This window comes from Miniopterus schreibersii (genome assembly GCF_964146895.1).
Source record: "Miniopterus schreibersii genome assembly, chromosome: 2".
NCBI lineage: Eukaryota > Metazoa > Chordata > Mammalia > Chiroptera > Miniopteridae > Miniopterus > Miniopterus schreibersii.
Genome location: NC_138102.1, coordinates 35,834,740 through 35,858,180, shown reverse-complemented (window position 1 = coordinate 35,858,180; position 23,441 = coordinate 35,834,740). Strand labels below are relative to the sequence as shown.

Here is a 23,441-nt window from a genome sequence, read left to right as displayed (position 1 = left end):
CAGTGGGGGTAGGGAGGGCCCAGAGCTCAGTGAAATGAGAGGAGGGGATCCAGGCGGTCTAGATGAGACTGACAGCTCTTCAGGCAGGCTTCCCTCACGCCTGGCCCATCTCCCTCACTAAGCATTAAGCTCTGAGTTGAATTTTTACTGTGCTCAATTGGGCCAAGTGGATAGTGTCCACTTCAATGTTCTAAAGTTATCTCAGATTGTCAACTACTCCCTGTTAGATAGATGGCTCCCAGTGCCTCCTTCCTTTCGTCTCTAGGTCTGAGCCAAACCACAGGTGCCTCCCATGTCTATGGACTTAGGTCCCTTTCATGTCTGCTGGATACACCCCCAGCTGCCTTTGCCTGTACATTAAATGCTTTGTATCCAGGGCTGTATGAAACATGACTGCAACTTACGGAGCACAGCAGTAATGAAGCCTTTCCAAATATCTGGCAGATGTGTTTCTTTCAGGGCAGATGACTTGCTTTCGAGAGGATGTAGTCCCAAACCAGGCTAGAAATTGCAATCCACACAGGGCGTTCCCCACAACTCATTGCCAGATCATGTCTTGGTTGCTGACCAACATGTTCTATTAAGATCAGGCACTTCCATTTTCAGGGATACAGTTCCCTGAGAATTTTCAATGTTTAATTCACTAATAATTAAGAAGATGGACAAAGCATGAGAAAAGAGTCTGGAGAAGGAATTCTATTTAGGTTTCTGAAGGGATCTAATGAAAACAACTCCCAAAGAACAAATTAAAATAATACAAAGGCTGAGCCTTGATTATGTGCAAGGCTATTTCTTCTTAACAGCCCCTCTTCTCTAGCTCCTGGATGATCCCAAAGCTTCCATCTTTAACTGCCTTTCTCTGTTCACTCAACAGTGTCACCCTGTGAGGTCAATGACTTTCCTTGCTGTACATCCCCATGACAATGCACAGAATGAGGGTGCTCTTGTATGAACCTCAGTGCAGCACCCTCCCTGACTGGTATGCCCACCTTCCTTCCATCATCCCTCTTCTCCATTCTCTGCACAGCTATCAGTCATCTTTCTAAAATTCTGACCTGATAGCATCATGCCTCAGATTAAATTCTTTCAATGACTCCTCACTGACACCAGAACAAAGTCAAAACTCCTCAGCAAGACCTAAGGCCTTCCTGCCCGGCTGGCATGGCTCAGTGGTTGAGCATCGACCTATGAACTAGGAGGTCACAGTTATACTCCGGTCAGGGCACATGCCTGGGTTTGGGGATGGATCCCCAGTAGGGAAAATGCAGGAGGCAGCCGATCAATGACTCTCTCTCATCATTGATGTTTCTATCTCTCTCTCCCTCTCCCTTCCTCTCTCTGAAATCAATAAAAACATATATTTTTTAAAAATGACCTTAGACCTTCCAAGATCAGCCATACTGACATTTCCTGACTCTTCTCCCACCCTTCTCTAATGCTCCAGCAAGGGGGGTACTTCTGACTCCCTAATGCATGGACCCCTCTGCCTGGTTGCAGAGCTGCTCATACCAACCTCAGGGTTCCTGCAGCCACTGCCCTCAATTAGCATGTGTGTCTTCTGCTGAAATTACCCAAAAACCTTCCTATATCTCCTATCAGACTTGAGACCCTCCGACTATACTATTCACCTTTGCTTCTCCAACACAGGACATAACATCTGGCATGACATAAACGTTTGCTGAGTGAATGGCAGCGAGATTTTAAAATGGAGACTGCTCTATTTAGTTGTGAGATCACTTGAGGTTCCAAATGAGACAGTGTTTCAGCAACTGGGGAGACATCACCGAGCTTCTGTAACTGCATAATGCCCTGTTTCCTAAAATGTCACAAACATTTAAATTTTTCAGTAGACCTTTAAGAGTCATAAAAATTTTATTTTGCTATCTTTTCAAACCCACCAATTAGACATTATAACTGCCTGTTCAAACGCAGTAAACCATAACTACCTAAGTTCAATGCTCAGAACGCTGAATGACCAGACTCATCCATTATGTTCAGTTTCAAAAGAGATTACTTTTTGGTTTATGTTTGTTTTGATATTACAAAGGAACTTGTTTTTAATCACTTAAGTACCACTGCACACATGAGGAGAGTAGGGGGCTATCCAGAAAACCAGGAGTGGCCTTGCAGTCATTCAGGGGACAAGTGGCAGGTCCAGCTCCCCCATTAGTGAGGGGCTCAGCCTGTACCACATCACATGGCTTTGCCATTAAAAACTAACATCTTCAAAAATAAAACAATGTTACCGAGAGGAAAGGAAGAAGGCTGCAATAAAAGTCCTAGTCCCTCAGTTCCCTCCCTGCCAACTGAAGAACATCAGCCAGGGTATGCAAAGAGTTTCCCTGAATGGTGGGATCCCTTTGGATTCTCACCCATCTGTGAGAATCCAAATTTTAAGGCAAATGTTATCTCTGAATAACCGATGAAGAAAAGTGACTTTTAGGAGGGTTTATTGCTTACCCAAACACCCAGATCAGTAAAATCTAGGAGCTAAAATCTAGGGTCACATGACTGAATCTTAGATCTTGCCACTAACCCTTTTCTCCAGAACACCTACCATCCCTCTGAGTCATCTGCATTCCACTCAGTAATACAACCTCGAGGGAGGTATAAGCAAGCATAGATTCTTTTGTTTTCTAGTTGTCTGTGTATGGCAATGTATGTCTATCTTTAGAATGCAATTTTAGTTGCTAAAGAGACGATACCCGTGAGTGAACGTCTAGCATAGTGAATATGCTTCGTGTTAAAACATGCCCACTATTTTCATATTCCAGTACATCAATGAACAGGCCTTTCAGGAAGGCACACTCTCCCACATGCCCCTCATCACTCGTGTGTAAGGTTTCACCCAAACCCCCTATGGTTTACCAGCACCACCACCATGCTGGTCTTTTCAGAGCAGCATTTCTGCTCCTGGGATGCCATCCAAAGTTTTATTTTAAACACAGTGGAGCAGAGAATATGCTTTGCAGATAAAATGCTAAGCAGATGGGGGAGTCTTGATTTGAGGACTTCTGACATCAGACACCTTTGCTGAACTTCATTTGTGCCCTCTGGATCTCACATACTCGCTCAAGGTGCTGCTGACACAAGGCTGCACAAACTCAGGCAGGGCACACTCAGCAGCAACCCTGGGTGAAAAAGGCAAAGGTACGGATGCAGCAGGACCCATAAGATTTTATACCTGGTAATACGTTAAATGGCATCTCATAATTCTGAGGCCAAAAACATAGATTTTCTTTTCCCTTAAGGGCTTTTGTGTTTTGTTCTTGCATGTATACATATTGTGTCTCCCTCTCTTCTACTCCCGATTTGCCACCTTGAGATACGCTCTTACAACCTCAAAGGTAGCTGGTGCCGAGATCCCAAACCCATCCATTTCTCAAATACATAGTAAATGCCCACCAGGGATAAAACCCTGTTGTAGGGACTATAGAAAATACAAAGGTGAATTTTCAGAAAACTATGGTTTGTAATAAAAACCCAACAATTACGGTTTCCTACTCTCATAGAGATTTTATTTTCTTCTTGGGGAGAAAATGAACCGTCATAGTTACAAATAAGTTATAATAAAAAACGATATTCAATGATTGCTATAAATATAGTATAAATAAATATCTACCTGTTTAAGCTATCTCTGTCAAGATAGCTTAATGGTTTAATTCTTCCTCTATCCATGTGGAGTTCACATGAATAAACAATAAACATGTAAGTAAGTATGTTAGAAGCTGACAGGTGATACAGAGAGAAAAAAATAAAACAGCAAGGCAACGAGGGCCAGGAATGCTAAAGGGGCTCGGAGGGTATGGCAGTAGAAAGGGCCTCACTGAGAGGGTAAGGTCTGGGTAAAGGTCTGCAGGAGGTGAGGGACAGCTAGGTAAAGAATGTCCCAGGCAGAGGGAACAACACCCTGAGAAAAGGCCCTAAGGCACGAGTGGCAGAGGAGCCCCTCCTGCTCTGTGGGACCCAGTGTGGCTGCAGGTGAGAGCAGGGAGTGAGGTAGTAGGTGCACATGATCACCGGGCCCTTCAAGCCATGGTAAGGCCTTCACTGAGGGAGTCTGAACTCAGGAGTGAGGCCATCTGACCTGTCTTTTAAACTTAAACAATCACTCTGGCCACTCTCTTAGGATAGGCTAGAAGGGAGCAAGAACAGGATCCAAAAGACTTGATAGGAGGCTCTTGCATTAACCAAGGCAAGAAAGGGTAAGAGCTGTGGCCACGGTCACAGCAGTGGGGATGCTATTTGATGACTATTACTGTTACCCCACCTCCCCATCTATCCCCCATAGCCTGCTTTCCAAACCCCTTCTTACTCTCCCCCAAGCTGCATCTCACTGGGCCAGCCTGAGTCCAATTCACCTCTAAATTTCTCAATGCCCAGTCCTCTCTTTGCAGTTCAGAAATGGTACTCTCTCCTTTCTCAGTTCTTCACCCAACGACCTTTAATTCCATCCCCTAAAGCGCCTTGCTTCAAAACACAGTCTCATAATATTTTGTATCTTCAATCTCTTCGTCATTCCTGGGCTTCCCTCCTTAGCCCATTCTCACGTTCCCCCAAGCCTCACAAAAGCCTCCTATTACTGCCGAGCCAAATGATTCATTCCCTCTCCTACTATTTAATGCTAATCTCTGTGCCGAACCCACTCACTCCTTCAGCCCTGGCTAGAAAATATCTTAATTGGCAGAGATGTCCTAGTTACCGACTCTAAGGACCTTTCTCCCCACGTCATCAGCCAGCAGTGCCTGACTGCTGGCTCTGTCTGCCTGCCTTCCTCAAACTGCTCTTGCTGCCCTCGAGGACCCCCAAGTGTCCTGGTTCTATTCTTACTTTCTGTCTTTGCTTCCCACCTCCCTTCTTCCCAGGGAAGGTACTCCCCAAGATGCAGTCCCCATAAGCACTCTCATGCTCTTAACCCCTTTGGCTACTGTCTCACATTTCTGGGGTGAGCCCAGCTCAAGAACCCTGGCTTCTCTCTGAGGCTGGACTTCTGCATTTCCAACACTCATAGGACTCTCAGTGCCCAAATGTCCCACTATCTCAAACTTACTAGAATAAATTCTCATGGGACTCTATGTCATGACACTGGTCACATTCCTCTACTTATTACTAATATTAATTATCTCCTCTCCTAAGTCCGGAGCAAGTTGAAAGCAGAAACCCTAGCATATACATATTTATACTGCTAAGCATCTCACAAGGCTGAGCCCTTTGCACAAGTAGTATAACCATAAACTATAAGCTAAGTAAATGCACTCTTCAACTCAGCTGACTAGTGCTATTTAAAAAATAAGCTTTTCTTTTCAAAGCATATTTGATCATAAAAGAATGATCTGTCCCTGTTTTCTGTAAAAGGCATTAAACTTGAACTAGAATTAAAATGCTCATGTCCTGAAGTTCTGGCCAATATCAATTCAGAAATATTACTTATCCAGATTTTTCAGGAAAATACAGTCCTAGACATGAATATCCCCGAAACCACAATGTTCACAGACAGTTACATTGTCAGCCACTGGATTCTGACTGATAAAAATTTCGAGGAATTTATTTTAAAAAAATAACAAAACACTTTTCAACCAGAAGTCCAAAACAAAGTATTGAGATTATTTTTTTGGCAGCATACAATAAAAAGTGAGGACAAAACCCCATAGAAAAAAATTCTTTTCAAAAAAACAGATGGGAAATGAGATCAGAGACTTCCAGACCCTTTGTCAGCAGCGGGGCCTGACTTCCTTTTCAGGTCAGTGGTTTGTAGATCATTATCAGTCTCGTGTAAGTAGAAGAGGAAAAGAAATAAGAAAAATAAAAATCAGGATGTTATTTAAAGGGAAATGGATTAACCACACTTCTCTATACAATGCTGAGAACACTAGGATTCTCCGGTACCTAAACATTTTCAAAAGTGAAAATGTCTAGGATTGCCAATTCTTAATAATCTTTGCTTTATATTCCCATTTCTTCTTTTAAATTCCTTTGCTTAGAGATTTGGCATTGATAATACACTATGAAATACCAGTGGAAAGAGCACCCGAGGAATCTCTCCTCACCCTGACTTCACACATAGCTTTAATGATGACAACAATTTCACACCCACAGAGCACAGAAATCCTGTAACATGCTCTTTAAAAAAACCAAAAAACTGTGCTAAAATATCCATATAACATAAAATTTACTATCTTAATCATTTTTAAGTGTACAGGTCAGTGGCATGTTCATTGTTGTGTAACCATCAGCACCGTCCATCCACAGAACTCTTTTCACCTTGCAGAACTGAAACTGTGTACCCATTAAACAACCCTCCCCATTCCCTCTCCCCAAGCCCTTGGCAATCACCATTCTACTTTCCACCTCTATAAATTTGACTATTCTAAGACCCTCATATAAGTGGAATCATACAATATTTGTCTTTTTTTGACTGTTTTATTTCACTTAGCATAATGTCCTCAAGGTTTATCCATGCTGTGGTATGTATCAGGATTTCTTTCCTTTTCAAGGCTGTATAATATTCTATTGTGTGCATCTACCATATTTGGTTATCCATTCACGCATCAATGAACGCTTGGGTTGTTTCCACCTTTTGGCTATTGTGAATGCTGCTGCTATGAACATAGGTGTATAAATATCTCTTTGAGTCCCTACTTTCAATTATTTTGGATATATCCCCAGAAGTCGGATAAACTCTATCCCTTGTTAGTTTGTATCACACATCAAAGTCTAATATTTGTGAAATATAAATGGTATCCATAAATTGCTTCCCAACATCCTTTTTTTTTAACCATTTGCTACCATCTCCACATTCCATCACTTTACATAACTACACAAACATTAGTAAGCTATATATGTAACAAGCCAGGATATAAGAGCTCAAAAAGCCAGCTGTAGATTCAGTGAATTGATGGCAACAGTCAAGAATGTCCCCAGCAGCAGCAACATCTGGTAAAGGACTTCCCTTGAAGGGGAATGATGATTGGAAATCGATGGCCAGACCCACACCTAATTCTATGTCTCTGATAGGATCCCTGGGCATTACTTTCAATTACACATAAATATGTCATTTCTTAAGCAACAAATCAAGTTATATTTCTTGATCTAAAACATTTTGACCATAAAGGTTATCTCTATCTAACTTGCCCAGTGAAGTTTACCTACAATTTACCCATGGAAAAGTAAGTTCTCAATAAAGGTTCATTAGCTACCAGATGTATGCCTTTTAAGACTATTTAACCTCCATTCTTTTATTTCAGAAGTTATCTAACTTCCACCAAATCAAAAAATTTTACAAATCTAGTCACTGGTATTTCTACCTGTGCTGAATAGTCCTCATATTTACTTCCCGAATCAAAGAAAACTACCTAACATTAACAATAATTTTACTAGTTTTAAGTGAAGCTGAAAGTACCCGACTCTAGTAGCCACTGTGCAAGAGACTATGTGGATGCGGAGACAGGTGGGCAAGAGGGAGCCTGTTGAGGCACAAGCACTGTGTGCCTGAGCCTTCCTCAGGGCCACAGCATGGTGGAGACACTCGAACACAAGAAGCTTAAGAAGCCATTAGTGAAAAGCCCAGTGTACTTAGGTATTAATGTACACAGTGTAAGACAGTAACATTAGAGGAAATAAGAGAATGGAGGGGAAAATCACTGTGGATTTAAAGTCCACTCAGAGGATGAGATGGCTCTAGAAGAATGGAAAAGAAGAGAAGATTTTGTTGGCAAGGAGAACCATGAAGCCAAGACACAGAAAGAACAGAACAGACCCCAAAGTACCAGGGTCTGAGTCTGAAAAAAAAAGTATAGTAGACTAGTAAGGGCTATGTGAGCCATGGCATTCCGGGCTATGTGAGCCATGGCATTCCTGACTCTGGACATGGCAGATAAAATGTTACTTCATAAATATTCTAATGGCTGAGAACTGTCCTTTTGTCTTTTAAAATCACATTTACTTCATGTCTCTAAGGTTTTATTTTTCCCCCCACCCTGAAGCAAGTATGTCCCACAAACAAATCTCTCCACAAGACTCAATTTCACGTAACACTTAGATGTCCTAAGGAGCCAACCAATATCAACACATGTCCTCCTCAAGAACCGTACAAATGTATCATCACTATCCACACTTACATTATTCTGAATATACTTGACAGAACTTCACATAAAATTCTCTTACTTTAATAGTTAACTAATATTGCTTAACTAGTAGGTGTAGTATTGCAAATCAAGCCCCAGCATGCATTTTGCTCACTACTTGCTATCTTTTTTCCATATGAAATAAAGTACTTGCCCCTGATCTAATTTGTTCCCTCTGCCTCTAATAATATAATGGCAATTCCATTCCTATACTTCCTAAAAAAAAAAACAAAAAAGAAAACCAACAGGGACAGACAGAAGGAATTTGTGACACTACTAAGACATTTTGCATATTCAGCTAACTAGACAGCTATTAAAATAACCAGACAAACTGGCAAGAGAGCACAGTGTCAACAGCCTTACTTGATTAGAAAATGGGAGTCTCCAAGAAAACAACGGCATCTAAACGGGACTATCACAATTACGGTGATGGGGATCAAAGCTGAAACTCAAGCTTCTTAATCTCTGGAAAAACTTCCCCCAAACAGAAAATAACACTTCCTCATTCAATCTTGGCCAGCACAATGTCAGTGAGTTCTTAGCTTTTCCTCGAATATTTGTGCCTGGTATCCCAAGAGAAGCAGCTACAGGAGGAAAGGACAAAGGAGTTTTTCTCAAAGTTTCAATTATTTGATTCTACAACTGTTTAAACATCTAGGTTCCTTGTCTCTGGGATAAAAGATGAAACTAAATGAACCATATCTTATTTCTTTGGTTTGTTTGCTTCTTAAGCAACTTTATCTCAGGGCTACAAATACAACTTTTCATTCTAGGTTGCAAAACTTGAAATAACTTTGCTATTCTAATTAATACCAGGAATAATACATACTTCATGCTCAGAGAAACTTGAGATAACCTTTAGCTTCCTTGGAGCACACTACAGGAAAAATATGTCAACATGGACCGCAATTTGTAATCAGCTGATTAACTTCTCATGTTAATTTCTTGCCAAAATCACAGGCAAGAGACATCATTCTGAGGTTTCCATTTATTTGTCCTTTAGCTGGATAGTCTATTCATGCAATAAAGTTTTCAAAGCATCATCTTTTTAGGCATGATTTGAAACCATTCGTCAGTGGAACACATTTTGGCAGCAGCATTGCACTACATAATTAATGGTCAATTTCATTTCCATGGCAATCCTTACTTTTCAGGAAAGATCTCAAGAGCAGTAATTTTCTCCATATGTACCTCTAACAAGAAAAAGTGAACATTTGTGAAAATTCTCAGTCTTGTTGTAAACTGAAGTCTCTTAAATTTGGTGGGGAAAGAAAACGTTAAGGAATATAATTCAAAAATTTTAATTAACGTGGAAGTTTCTAAAGACAATTCCGTATGTACAGAACTGTAGATAGTAGGCTATGTTCTGGGAGTGGGATTAGAAAGAAAGTGGTGGGGGAGGCTTTTAATGTCAAATATTTCAATAGTGTCTCTTTATTTGTTTGTTTAAAAGTATATAGTACTTTTTAAATTAAACAACAAAGAACCAATAAAGTTTTTGAAAAACAGGCAGCTCAATTTACAGAAGACAAGGGTTGGACAGTAACAGCATCAGGAAGAGAAGCATCGAGGTGGAGGAGATTAGGTTCCTTCCAGGAGAGCAAGGGAAGTAACCAGACCTCCAAACAGACTGAGGTAACTCTAGGTTACCAGGTATCTAACACCACTGTATGGGGTTCCTAGAGAAAGAATGTTCTGGCTCCTCACTAGCCTCAAAGTTCCTGTGAGTCACTCAGCCACAGGCCATAATCTGAAAGGCTTCCAGCAACAATCCAGAGTGCAGTTCAGAGTCCTCTGCTGGCAGCTACTGAGCTCCAAAGGACAGTGCCTGCCACTGCGCCAGAGAGGTAGGCATCAGGACACACCTGGTCACCTCCAAACCTTTCTCTGTGAGCTCACACACAGTTCAAAGACTCTCTCATGGCAGTCTCCTAAAAGGATGCATGACAAAATCTTCCACTTCTCCCTAGCAAATCTCAACTAGAAGACACTAAGAAAAAAAACCCTGAATACCTCTTCAAACAAACCTCACATGACATAGGAGGCACTGTGTCCATTAAATCATCCCAGAGAATAGCACTTGTATTCAAGATAAAGCACACACACACTTGACAAAAAAGTTATGTTATATATGTGTGTGTGTGTTATATATGCATATGTTTGCATACATACATATATACACACAACATATATATTCATAACTGCATGTATATATGCAAAAATAATGCCATTAAAATCAACTAATGAAGGAATGCCTGAAGAATACAATGACATAACTTTTCCCTCTTAAATAACATCATCTTTTCACCTTTTAAAAGTCCTAAATTAAACAAACAATAAATCAAGATAGAAAACAATTGCAAAGATCAACCACATGGTTCTATTTACAGAAACTGAAAAGTTACCTACCTGAAAGTCATCATAAGGGAACAGCAGCATCTCCCTTAAACAGTCGTTCAGGATCTGTGTCTTCTTCTGGACGATGACATTTTCATAGTCAAGTGGCTCAATCAGCTTTGGCTTGGCCTGGAAGGTGAAGGATAAGCATCTGAAACATTCTTATAGGTAAATGCAATTTCTTAGGATTAAAGAACTTCACTAATTCTACTCTACATGTATTTGTATTTTCCTAACTTTTCTATAATTAGAATGTGTTAGTTTTGCTACCAGGAAGAGTCAGAAACAAGAGATAAAACTTGTTTTCAAAGGAAAAGAAGACACTTTATGGCAGTCTGTCTATATATAGTCATGATTGCTTAGTTCTTTAAGCACAAAGGAGGCTATGGACTCTGGTGGAACTTCCAGTCATGTCTTGAGTCACCCCTTGTTCAGTCAGTCCCCTTCCAAGCCTTAGGCTCTGCCAGAGCTGCCTACTTAGGGCTCCAGCTATGGTCTGGCAGTGAAGGTGCCCACAGTGGCTCCAGTCATGACCACTCTTTCTTGGCTCAGGGCTTAAAGCATCCACAGGGCTCACTATTTCATATAAGACTCTATGGAACTCACCTTTGAATCTCAAAATATCCCTGTCAATCCTGAAATATTTACAACTTAGATATGTAATAGCTAACCACAGAAAACCCAGGCAAGCAGGGGGAGAAAAAAAGGTACTACCTAAACCAGGGCATGTGGGTGAACCTCATGGGTAGAGATGGCCATCCCTACCAGGCACTGAGAGAAAAGAGGCAACCAGCAAGTGAGGAAAGAAAAGAGATAATATGCCTTTCCTAACTATTTCCAAAGTTATTCTTCTCAGTAAAAATCTCTTTATCTTTGCCAGTCATTGCCATGATGTTTATTGGTCACTTAACACTTGCAAGGCACTAATGGTTAGGTCAGGGATATAGACACATATTCAACTAACTACAGCACAGCATGTCAAGTGCTAAAATAGATCTACACACACATACACACACAGAGCAAGATTATTTTTTGAAAATATTAAAAAGCAACTAATATTCATCATCTCAATGAATGCTATATATATTAAAATTACAATTAATATAAGATAGATATTAAAGACATCTGATATGTAGCATCTAAATTGGGTATTGTGACTGAGGCTGTTACATGTTCCCCAAATCTGCTTCCTTTCCTTTCAAATACAGCTGGACTACATTTCCTAGCCTCCCCATGGTTGGGTGTGGCTATATGACTGTCTTCTGGCCAATGGCATATACGTGGAAGGAATGTGGCCACTGCCAAGTCTGGCCCATAAAAAGCCTCTGCCACAGACTAAATGTTTATTCCCTCTCTAAATTCATATGGTGAAACCTAATCCTCAATGTGATGATATTAGGAGGTAGAGTCTTTGGGATCTGATTAAGTCATGAGAGTGGAACTCTCATGTGTGGAATTGGTGCCCTTTTATGAGAGACCCCCGAGAGCTCTCTTGTCCCTACTATGTGAGGACACAGAGAGAAGACGGCCGTCTATGAGCCAGGAAGTAGGCCTCACCAGAGATGGAATCTGCTGGTGCCCTGGTCTTCCTTTACAAAAGGCCCTTCCAAGTCCATAAAAGGACATTTCCCTCCTTTGTTTCTCTGGACTTGCACATGGTTTGCCATTAGACCACATGTCTCAGATTGTAATTCTTTGTTCTTCCCAAATAAATCCATTTTTCTGGAGAAATATCTGGCTGTTTGTTTGAGGTCAACAGCCTATTTAGCACACCAAAATAGTGTTTTTGTTAATTAGATGAATTACTGTTTTTGCCTGAAGGTATCTTGGAAGTATTTAATGACAGAATGTAATGTTGTAGGTATTAGAATTGCCTTGCTTTTATGTGCCAGTGCGCAACTTTCAAGGTATTTTCACACTGATAATCACACTCATCCACTGTTAAGTTAATTAATCAAGAAGGCCATTTGACTGGGGTGGCTCTAATGCTGGGCAGCCTACATAAGAAAACCAAAATCTAAGCCTGTAAATGCCTCATGGCTATAAAATCAAAACATTAAGGGGCTAACAACAAACAGCCAACTAGGCTTTAGGCTACAGTCGATCAAATAATTTCTTTTCTTTGTTCATGCCTCTCTCTATATAAGTCTCTCCCCAGCTTCTGTCAGCTGAATGCTCCTAACCATTTCCAGTTTGGTGCTGCCTGATTTGAAATGTTTGCTCAAATAAACTCGTAAAATTTTTAATATGCCTCTGTTTATTTTCTAACACCCCTTAACAAAGGTAGGCATGAAAACATCGCTCTGTTTTACTGAGGCTGGAAACTGAAGATAATAAGCTGAGCTAACTGCCTAAAGTATACCCCCAAGGAACCAGCAGGGTTAGAAGGCAGTCTTCTGTGCAACAGAACTCTTTCTTCTCCAGGCTGCCCTTTTAATAGTCTGGGATCGCCACTGCTCATAATGGTCTGGGATCTCCACATAGTAACTGTGTGGAGAGCTTATGAGCCAACATTTCTGTTAAAAATGAATGACGCATGCTAACCAGGAAAGCACACAGGACTGATTTCAACAACAGGGAGATCTCATAGAAGAATGACATGCCTGTCTTCTTTAGTCTCAAGGATTATGAAGATTTGAAACTTGTACAAACCCTTAGGTCACTTAATGAAACGACTCCTTGGAGACCCGACTGGGCAGAGGTCTTCAGCAGTAGCAGGGAGCACTTTCCAGGACGAACCACTGACTCCAAGGAAAAGGGGTCAACCCTGAGTGACTCACCTGCTACTTAAATTAAAAACAGTGCAAAAAGCTCTTGCTTCAAATACACGTAACTGGCACAATGCCTCCCTTCTACATGTGGTCCTCAGGAGGGGGAAGAAAGAAGTTATCAGAGGAGATAGGCTGAGAATAGAGACTGGTGAAGCAAGAGAGAAAAAGGAGATGGGGGAGGAAAAGACAAAAGGGACAGACATCTAGAGTAAGGGAGGCAGAAGATGCAGAGATGGAGAAAACAGAGGGAAGGTGAAGAGAAAAAGAAGATAAACAAATGACAGAAGAGAGGGGACTGGGAGACTTGAGCTGGGTCTATGGGAAGTCACATCACTACCCACTAAATTGTGGGTTAGAATATAAATGCCTATTTTCTACTCTTCTTCAAACTGATGATTCAAAGGTTTGAGCTGTTCACTGTTCTTCAGCTTCACTAAGCTTTTCCAAGTGGTCACATGAGTTGGGGGACAGCCCACTAGGGTAGGGAACTGACTGCCCTGGTGACAGGAGCATGACCTTAACGGTAACATTAAATTAGGGTAATTCTGGCACATGGCCTTGGTTTTAAAATAATCTCAACATGCTTAAGTTCAATCCTTCCCCTGGTGGCAGAGCTGTAAGAGCTAAGTTCTTGATTTTCCATCAAAAGAAAGATTCTGGGCCCAGACTTACCTAAATTGACCAATGGTCATGAATGGAGCTGCTCCTAGACCATCAGAAACACTATGTTTTGAAACCACGAGAATTCACCAGTTTGAATTTTAAATATTCAAGGACACTGTGTTTCCCTAAGCATGATGGGGTTCAGCTATCTCCTGAGTCTATAAAATTCAAAACTGGTATAGTGGGTGGTTATGTTGCTTTCATAGTGTGTGAGAAACTCGACCTACATACACAAGTCCTTCAGATCTCTATCCAGTCCTTATCTACAAACATTCATTTCTCAGGTTATTGTGAAATCAGAAAGGGAGGGAATGTGGTACGTTCCATTTACAGCAGAATACAACAGTGGTTCTCACACAATGAGGTATCACTTCACACCTGTCAGAATGGCTCCATCAACAAATCAACAGGCGACATGTGCTGTCCAGGGTGTGGAGAAAGGGGGACCCTAGTACACCGCTAGTGGGAATGCAGACTGGTGCAGCCACTGTGGAAAACAGTATAGAGTTTCCTCAAAAAATTAAAAATGGAGCTGCCTTTTGACTCAGTGATCCCACTTCTAGGAATATATCCTAAGAATCCTGAAACACTAATCAGAAAGAATATATGCCCCCCGATGTTCACAACAGTGCAATTTACAATAGCTAAGATCTGGAAACAGCCCAAGTGCCCATCAGTAGATGAGTGGATAAAAAAAAGCTGTGGGACATTTACACCATGGAATACTATGCAGCTATAAAGAAGGACCTTGTACCCTTTGGGAAAGTATGGAAGCACCTGGAGAATATTATGCTAAGTGAAATAAGCCAGGCAGAGAAAGACAAACATCACATGATCTCACTTATATGTGGAATCTAGAGAACTTAATAGACTGATGAATAGATTTAGTGACATGGAGGTATGGATCAGACTGATGAATCTCAGAGGGATGGAGGAGGGCGGGTGGGTGGAGGGGGAGAGATTAATCAAAGAATTTATACCCATGTATGCACAACCCAAGGATATGGACAATGGTGTGGAGAGGGACTGGGGGTAGGGTAGGAAGGGGTAGAATGGGTCATTGGGGAGAAAAAGGGACATCTGTAATAGTTAAAAAAAAAAAAAAGAATATAACAGTGGTTCTCAAAGTAGGGTCGCAGGAACAGTAGCAATAGCATCACCTTGGAAGTTGATGCAAAGTAAACTAGGGCAGAAACTCCAGGAGTGGGGACAAGCTATCTGTGCTTAAGCAAGCTCTCCAGGGGATTCTAAAGAACTCTCAGTATATAATGATGTTCCAGGAACTGTGCTGGAATTTGTAAATTCAGAGGGGGAACAAGCCCAGTGCTTCTTAGCCTCCTTGGCGTTAGTCTCCTATGAAAACCTGGGCCTACTCCCCCAAAAAATGTATATACACATTACTTTCCAAAAATTTATATACAGTTTTGGGGGGAAGGTTGTCGTTCCCTGGAGATCAGCCATCGAACTGAGTTGAAGACACCCTGGACTAGTGGGACAGGCAGTCTCATAAACACTTAATTCAATACAGTGACAGGTGCCGGCAGAAATTAAATGCAGAACTAAGGGAGGAGGTGGAGCCAACTGCTGTCCATGGGGTGTGAGGTTTCCCCACTTCACCAAGGAAATGATACTTCACAAGTGCTGAGAGAAGAGGGAGAATTCTTCAGATGGCAAAGCGTTGAACTCCTTGACAATGCAGCAGTCCTTGGCTAGGCTGATTTGCAGGTTCCCATCACACATCTCTAGCCCCAGGGCCCATAACATAAGCAATGCTGACAGAGCCTGCTCCTGTCACGCCCTCATACTTCTGTACCTGTCACAGTCCTACAGCCCTTCAGGCAGTGGCCTACAAACATTTTATTGTAGCAGCAGAATCCTTCCTCTATAAAACAAATCTCATAGGCAAATACACCCTAAAAGTTAAAGCAGGGTTACTTTAGCCCCAGGGCATGCAGTACTTGACCAAATAACTGGGGTGCCACCTCCCTTAACCCATTAAAAGGTAGCCTTTCTCTTCTCTGACTGCTGCTTCCCTGGTTAGTAGCAGTCCTAGGGTGCAATTCATTCTTCTTGGATTGAAATGACCCATGAATAGCATACCTCCACAATTATTAGTGCCTTGGGACAGGGACAGGTCTCATTATCTCTGTGTCCCCACAGCCTCTAGCCTAGAACACAGAGACCTATTGACTGTAAGGTTAACAAAACTTAATGCCCCTCACTTGCACAGACCCCTCTCCAGGCCCCACAATGTGTAGAGTTCAGCATATTGGCTTATTAGGAAGATCTGTAGGAACACACCCACTGTGTCAGTCCACCAATGTCATGACTCACGACACACAGGTATGGCATGAGGGGTTGGCTATATTGCAATATAGACAGATCCCAAGGTGTGTGGACCCAGAACTGCTTGGCGGAATCTGAGATAAGTTGTTGCACAAACTGAGAATGCCCCAAAATCATACATGAAAGAAACCTAATGGAGGTTTTTCTAGTCCTAAAAATGTATGTGATGTTACCTAATGTTGTGAAGCTAGAGGAAACTTTTCTAAACTATGATTATTAAAATACAAATTTCAACTAATCATGCTATGGGAAAGATTAAGTGATCTATCCTTGCGATACAGAATAATTATACAAACTCATGATCATAGTATGAAGCCAAAAACTCTAGGGAAGAAAGTATTACTGAGTTGTGTCAAGAAGTTATTGATTCAAATGTACTGTTTTCCTGTATTTCTGATGTTTAATGGTTTGAATTAGATTTTTAAAATTTGTAATTTGTTATGATTTCTTTTCAAATTCTAAATATTCACGTCCATGATTTATTTTGTATTGGTAACATTGAATCATTTTCTTAAACAAGACCCCCAAAATTCTAAGCTTCAGTGCTCACAAAAGCTGGATCTGCCCTGATAGGGCCATAGATCCCACACGTATTGATCAAACTGAAAGCAGTAAAGTGGTTAAGAAAGCTGAGCTGTGCAGTTATGTGTGGCTATTATTGGGCTCCACTGACTTAATGCAGATAAAATGCTTGGCAGAGCTTGGCAAACCGTAAACACATAATAACTGTTGCTATTTTATATTATTATTATTAATGTGTTGCTTGCATGACAGTAATCTTAGATTTTTTTTTTTTTTTTTTAGTGTTCCACATATATTCAATTTTACCAATCTGTTTACAAAAACTTTCCTGCACCCTCCAGGGACATACGAAATAAAACAGACAACAATGGCAGGGGCATTCACAACAAAAGAAAAAACAAAAGGCCAAAGACAGAGGAAACTAACTGTATAATAGAGATGACACTGGAATTCAGGGACTGAGCTCAAAGTAAACATAAATAGATGCTTACATTATAAACTGAACTGAGGAGTATTAATAAAGTTTGCACAGGAAGGATTAAGAACAAGAATCGGGGTGGGGGGTGTCAGGGTGTACAGAGAAGTACTTTAGACCCATTCCCATTAGGCAAGCTCCACAAGAGCAGCAGGATCTAAGACACTAAAGGAGGAGAGAGAGGCGGGCAGTAAACCCCGTGGGTTATATGGCAGAAGATGGAGGCAGACTCAGGGGGCAGTCTGAGAGGCCCAGGATCCACAGACGGTTTTCTAGCAGAGAATCAAAACGTTCCGTGGAGGAGACCCATAGGCCAGGCCTGAGGCCAGGGCCATGTGATCAGAACACTGGGGAGAAGGAGCTCCACCCCAATGGACAACATGAGCACAGGTTAGCCCCTCAATACAGAGGCCCACCAGCCCCCATCTACTGGTCAAAGCAGCAGGCAGCACAGCAACTCTCAGGGATCATGCAGATCTCACAGGTGCCAAAGAGCATGATCCACATGCCCTCCCATTAGCCTCCCTTTGAGGCTCTCTGAACTCCCTCCCTCCTACAGCATCTGCTGCTGTGGGTCTGGCTGCTCAACATCCATGCAAATTGAAATTCCAGATCCACAGGCCATCAGAAACCAGAGAATCTTCTCCGTGCCAGGAAAATGAGATTCCTCAGGAATCCAGCAGAACTGGAAAGCGTCAGACCACAGACGAGTTCAACTTTGGCCAAACACGTATGAAGCCTATAAAACCATGGGAAGAGCTAAACAGAAAGGCTTACTGATTCTATTGCTCATCTCTCTGACATGATAGCTTCCTGTGATCTTTCTAGTCATTTCTTGCTTTTGTGTCTCAGATAATTAAATGTTAACACAAGCTGAAACCCCAAATGCCACTTCTTGAAATAGCAGACTAAGGAAATGGCAACTCTTGGAGCATTCTATTTTAAGAGATGAGAAATTCATCATTTCTGCTCATGTAGAATATAGGACTTCCTTGATTTATCTGCATGGCTATGAAAGCTACTTGATCAGCTGAGATAAAAACCTTTCATGGAACTTGGTCCATTTTCAAAACAGTACACTTTTCAACATTGCCAACAGAACACCAGTACTATTGGCAGGGAGGGGGCCAACGAGCTTGCAATAAGAAGGAAGGGGCTTCTGAAGCCAGGTAATAATCAGTGTGGCTCCATGAGCCTTCCTGCACTACTCTCTTGTACATAACTGTTACTACATATACTCCCACCAAGAACTTCCTGAAGTTGTTAAATTTGAAGGAAGAATCCTCATTTTCTTTCCTACAATTAGGGTGGGCACAGGAATTAGCAGCTGCCTCCCTTCCTCGCATGCAAATGTTATTAGCAGTTAGGTGTTCCTTCTTTCCAGAATTTTACCCAGCCTGTCCATGGCACTGTGCCAGGTCTTTGGGACACCAGGATAAAAAGGGCACAGCCCCCAACCCAGGGAGCTCACAATCCAGACCGGAGACAGATGTGTGAACAATTAAAATAGAATGACTGACAGCAATGAGAACCCATGAGTGACATCTGACCCATCAGAATTAACCTGACTTCCTCCCAACTGGATCACAAGCCCTACGAAGACAAAGATTTCTGCATTTTATTCATTTCTTTCTCCAGCACCTGGAAAAGCATCTGGCATAGAGCAGGCACTCAGTAAATGTGCTGTATAAGAGAAGGAACCCAACAACAGGGGGTGCTTCCTAAGGAGGCTGTTAGAGTTGAGTCTAAGAGATGAACAAGGCAGCCAGGATTCAAGGCAGATTGGGATTCCTTAGGAAGAAAATGGAGACGCCAGAGAGCATGCTCACAGATGCAATCAGATTTTGTGGGACCTGAAATCTGTATAATCAGCGGAGGGGGTGTTAAAAATATATAAAATTATGAATATGAAGTTCCTGGAGTCCTTCCCAGGGCCTGGGAAGAGATCCTGAAACTGGCATCTCACTAGCTTCAGGATAAAATCCTCCTCTGGGCACAGTGAGTTCACAAAGCAGCAAGCAGCTCACAACAGCTGGGGTAGAGCTGCATAAAGGGCGTGGGGTGGCAGTAGGCCAAGCTTGGGGCTCAGTCTCCAGGGGTGCTACAGTATCACTGGAAATCCAACGTGACGGAGAAAACTACATTTATGAGAACCCCTATCTGAAAGGATAGTCTATGTGAGTGCGAAGAACAGACGAATCAACTGCCCTAGGGGAGCAGCAGGACTCCAGATGGACATGCTTGACAAACAATGGGTGGTTAACCGTAGGGCCTGAGTTTCTCTGGAGTCGGAAAGGAATGGCTCTGTACAAGGGTCCTTGCTTCACCTCTGCCCTAAGCAGCCCTCAGTCCCTCATCTAAAATAGCACCTGAACAGCACCCATTTGAGGGAGCACCAATGATCAGCTCACTTGGGATGCCACATGTCTCAAAGGCACCCCTGGCCTACGGCCTGTGCTGAAAGATAAGGCCAGAGTAGCAGGTGGGCTACACTGAGAAGGGCCCTAAGGAAGCCAGCAAACTGGTGAAGGAAGAATGGGACTAAAGACAAAACTAGATCCCGTACCCTCCTCCAGCCATGAAAACTGATCTCCCATCACCTTGCAACAGACAAGGACATTAAAATCGAGGAGACCCTGGTAATCAAAATATGATCACATTCCTTTTCAGTGGTACATGTTCTTCAGACTGCTGATCAGTGTGCGTAGCAACAATGGTCTTGGCAGCTCTTCAGAAGCATGCTTGTTTCAAAGGAGCTGGAGATTCAGTAACATTAGAACTACAGTTGTGCAAACATTAGAACCTGAGATTATCTTGGTCTGGCCCTCTCATCTTACAGACAGGGAAACCAGGGAGCATGGGAGTTAACTGACTGTCTCGGGGCCCAGGAGGAGTTGCTGCAAGGCTGGGCCTGGATCGCAGGTCTCCTGACCGTGGTCCCTGCTCTTCCTCTTGGCTTCTGCATTTTAATTTTTGCACTTTCATTGACAATGTGCACAATCACATGATATAAAAAAGCCGGAGGACGGAGAGAACCTTATCTAAGCTTGGACTGAGAAGCAAGCTCAAACCTGAGCATTAAACCACAATAGTGAGTGAATTGGAGAATGTTTAGAAGAATGTATAATGACCACCTAACTCTCAGGCATCTAAATATATTTCTCACATTGAAATATGGGGTTATCTTCAGAACAGATTAACACCAACAATGACATACTTGTTAAGTCAGATTTTTATCTTATAAACATGGATAAGATGTTGAATTCCCATTTTATACAGCACTTAAAAAGCATTCAAATTAGAGAACTTGTCACTGAATGAAGATTTTATTTAATTAGGCTTGGCAGCATTACCAAAACTTGAACACTCAAAATCAATCAATTTGATAGACCAAAAAGAGTCTGGGGTTTTGTATTTGTCAGTTTTATAAATAACTGTGGTTTCCAAAAATTATTATCCTATTACTAAAATGAGCAGAAGTAAAGACTGTATTAAAAAAATGTCAAATCAATATCATCTAGAAAATGGTGTAAGAGAAACATAATAATGAAAATTGAGGTAATAATAAAGATAATAACGATTACCCCCCCCCCCAAATGCTTGCATTTAGTCAGCTGTGCTCAATGGGGATGCTGCAGAGAATGCTAATGAAGAAAGAAGGCATGACAGGGACTTAGGGGACTTTCTCCTGCCCATGGCGTACACAGCAGAAAGCTGAGTGGAATGGGGCAGTTGCCCTTGCAAAGACAGAGCCTGAAGTGTCATCTATCCTGACACAGGCATAGGCTAAGAGGCAAAGAAGGGTGTAAGGAGAACAGAGAGAGAGAGAGAAAACAGACGCAGAGCCTGAGGGCCGGGCTCAGCTTGTGTTTCTCACACACACAACCATCCCAGCTTCTAATTCTGTCTGCCATTTTTTTCATATGTGAATGCAAAAAAGAAATCACACCATGGTAGTTGCCTAAATAATTCTATCTTAAATCTGTACTACAGATTCTTCTCCAGCCAATAATACCCCCCATATACTTTGTAGCATTATGGCCTGAAATTCTTAACTCTTTCTATGTCCATAAAAATTATTTTTAGAACTCTGAAATGAGGAGTCAAGTAATTAAGCTAAAAGGCTCTAAAAGCCAAGTTTAGTCAGATTTCAAAACAACTTACTTTAAGCTATTTATTTGAGGATATTGGGGGTGGGGGATGAAGTATTCATAACATACATGATTCACAAAAGAGTTTCGACATACCTCACGGCCAGGGAGGCAGTTCAGAGACCAGTTAAGGACAGATGTAGGGAGGATTAAAATCCTGGTCCCAAAAATGTTTATTATTGTTGGAGGTGGTGACAGATGGGGGTTCATAATACCAGCCCCTAGTTTCTTAGAGTGTGGCCCCAAACCAGCAACATCAGCATCACCTGGAACTTGTTAGAAATGCAAATTCACCCCAGACCTACTGAATCAGAAATTCTGGGGATGGGGCATCACCAAGATGAGAACCACTCTACTAATCTGTCTACTTTTGTGTATGTTTGTGAATTTCATATTAAAAATATTTTCAAAAAATCCTGACTCCACTGATTATTGGCTATGTGGTCTTAGGGCAAGTTATTAAATCTCCATATCTGCATCTAAAAGTGGGTAATGTAATTTCTTGTATCATCATCACAGAGTTATTAAAGGGTTTCAATACATAGTGCCTGTAACAGGGCAGGAACTCAACAAATGGTGGTCATGGGGATCATACATAGTTGTGTCGTTCAGACAGAAGAGAATTTTAGCCCCTACAACATACACCTGATTTTGCTGGATCACACACACACACACATTATCTCATTAAACTTACCCAAACTCTATAGTTGTATCACCACCATTTCACAGATTAGGAAACTGAAGTTCAGAGGGGTTATATGAACTAATGAAGGTCACACAGATGGTGACCCTTGGACCTCCTGGTTCCAAGCCCAGGACCCTTCCCATAACTGACTGCCAATAAGTGTAATGGAATTTCAGAGCTCTAGGACAGGAAATGCTTCCCCAACCCCTCCATTTCCCTTTGTCTGAGAACTAAATAACACCACTCATACTGTGATGCCTCAGCTGCCACACCTCCAGGAGGACAGAAGTCAGACTCTGTTCTCTGGCCAGCTCTGATATCTGGAAACATAAGCGGCATTGAACTGCCCAGACTCCATGATCTCACCAGAGAAGAGAGAAGAGGCAGAATCCTTTCCTGAAGGATACTCATTTTCTGTCTCAAGAATATTATAAATCATATCCCAAAATACTTAGTCTTCCTGAAGAACCAGGTTTGAATGCTGGAATACATATGAATGCCAGTAGGTCATACTTAATTTACTTTGCCAATAAATAGTTCCAGGACATAATCTTTGCAAGGAAAACCCAACCTTACACTCTTCCACATATATATAATTCATTTACTGGGATGCTGGTAGTAAGGCCACACAGTGATTTTTCCAAGTGTGCTACAACCATCAAAGGTGATGTTACGGTTTCAGGTGTGGCTGACAAGGAAGAGGTGGTACTGATGACAGAGGGGTGCTGGCTAAGTGGGAAAGAGAGAAGGCTTTTGACTTTGTTCACGGAAGTTTACACTTCTGTACCCAAGTACTCACATAAAATGTCAGCTAATATTTTAATTTAGATAAAAAAATAATAGAAGCACAGGAGAGTTTGGCAGCACAATACCCACATCATATTCAGTCAAGCAGGTTCCTCTAGGCATGTCTTTTTTTGCTTATCTTGGCAATTCAACACATTTGAACACTGGTGGCTAAACCTTAAAGGTAGAAGACGGAAGAATAAAGGAGAATTATCCTCAGATCCAGCCTTTCCTGGAAGCCCTTTCTGCAAACCATTTTTTACCAGTATATTCTGCAAAGGGTGACCAGGACCATGCAAAGACGCATAAAAAACGGGGGGAGGGCAGGTAGCTTTGGCATTATGTCAGAGATGGAATACAAAGAAAAGGACATGAAGTACAGCATAGGGAATATTGTCAATCATACTGTAATAACTATGGGTGGTGCCAGGTGGTTACTGGACTTATTGGGGGGATCACTTCTTAAGTTAGTTAAATGCTTAATCGCTATGCTGTACACCTGAAACTAACATAGAACAATAT

At 41.7% G+C, this 23,441-nt stretch overlaps 1 protein-coding gene across 15 annotated transcripts in view; it reads right to left on the bottom strand.

The window, feature by feature from the left end:
• DOCK9 (dedicator of cytokinesis 9) overlaps nt 1-23,441 on the bottom strand; it is a 255,310-nt gene that overhangs the window by 122,854 nt on the left and 109,015 nt on the right. For all 15 annotated transcript variants that reach the window (XM_081127275.1, XM_081127279.1, XM_081127277.1 and 12 more), the window contains exon 2: nt 10,533-10,649. In XM_081127275.1, coding sequence (XP_080983401.1) covers nt 10,533-10,649 — 117 coding nt within the window. The remainder of the gene's footprint in view (nt 1-10,532; nt 10,650-23,441) is intronic.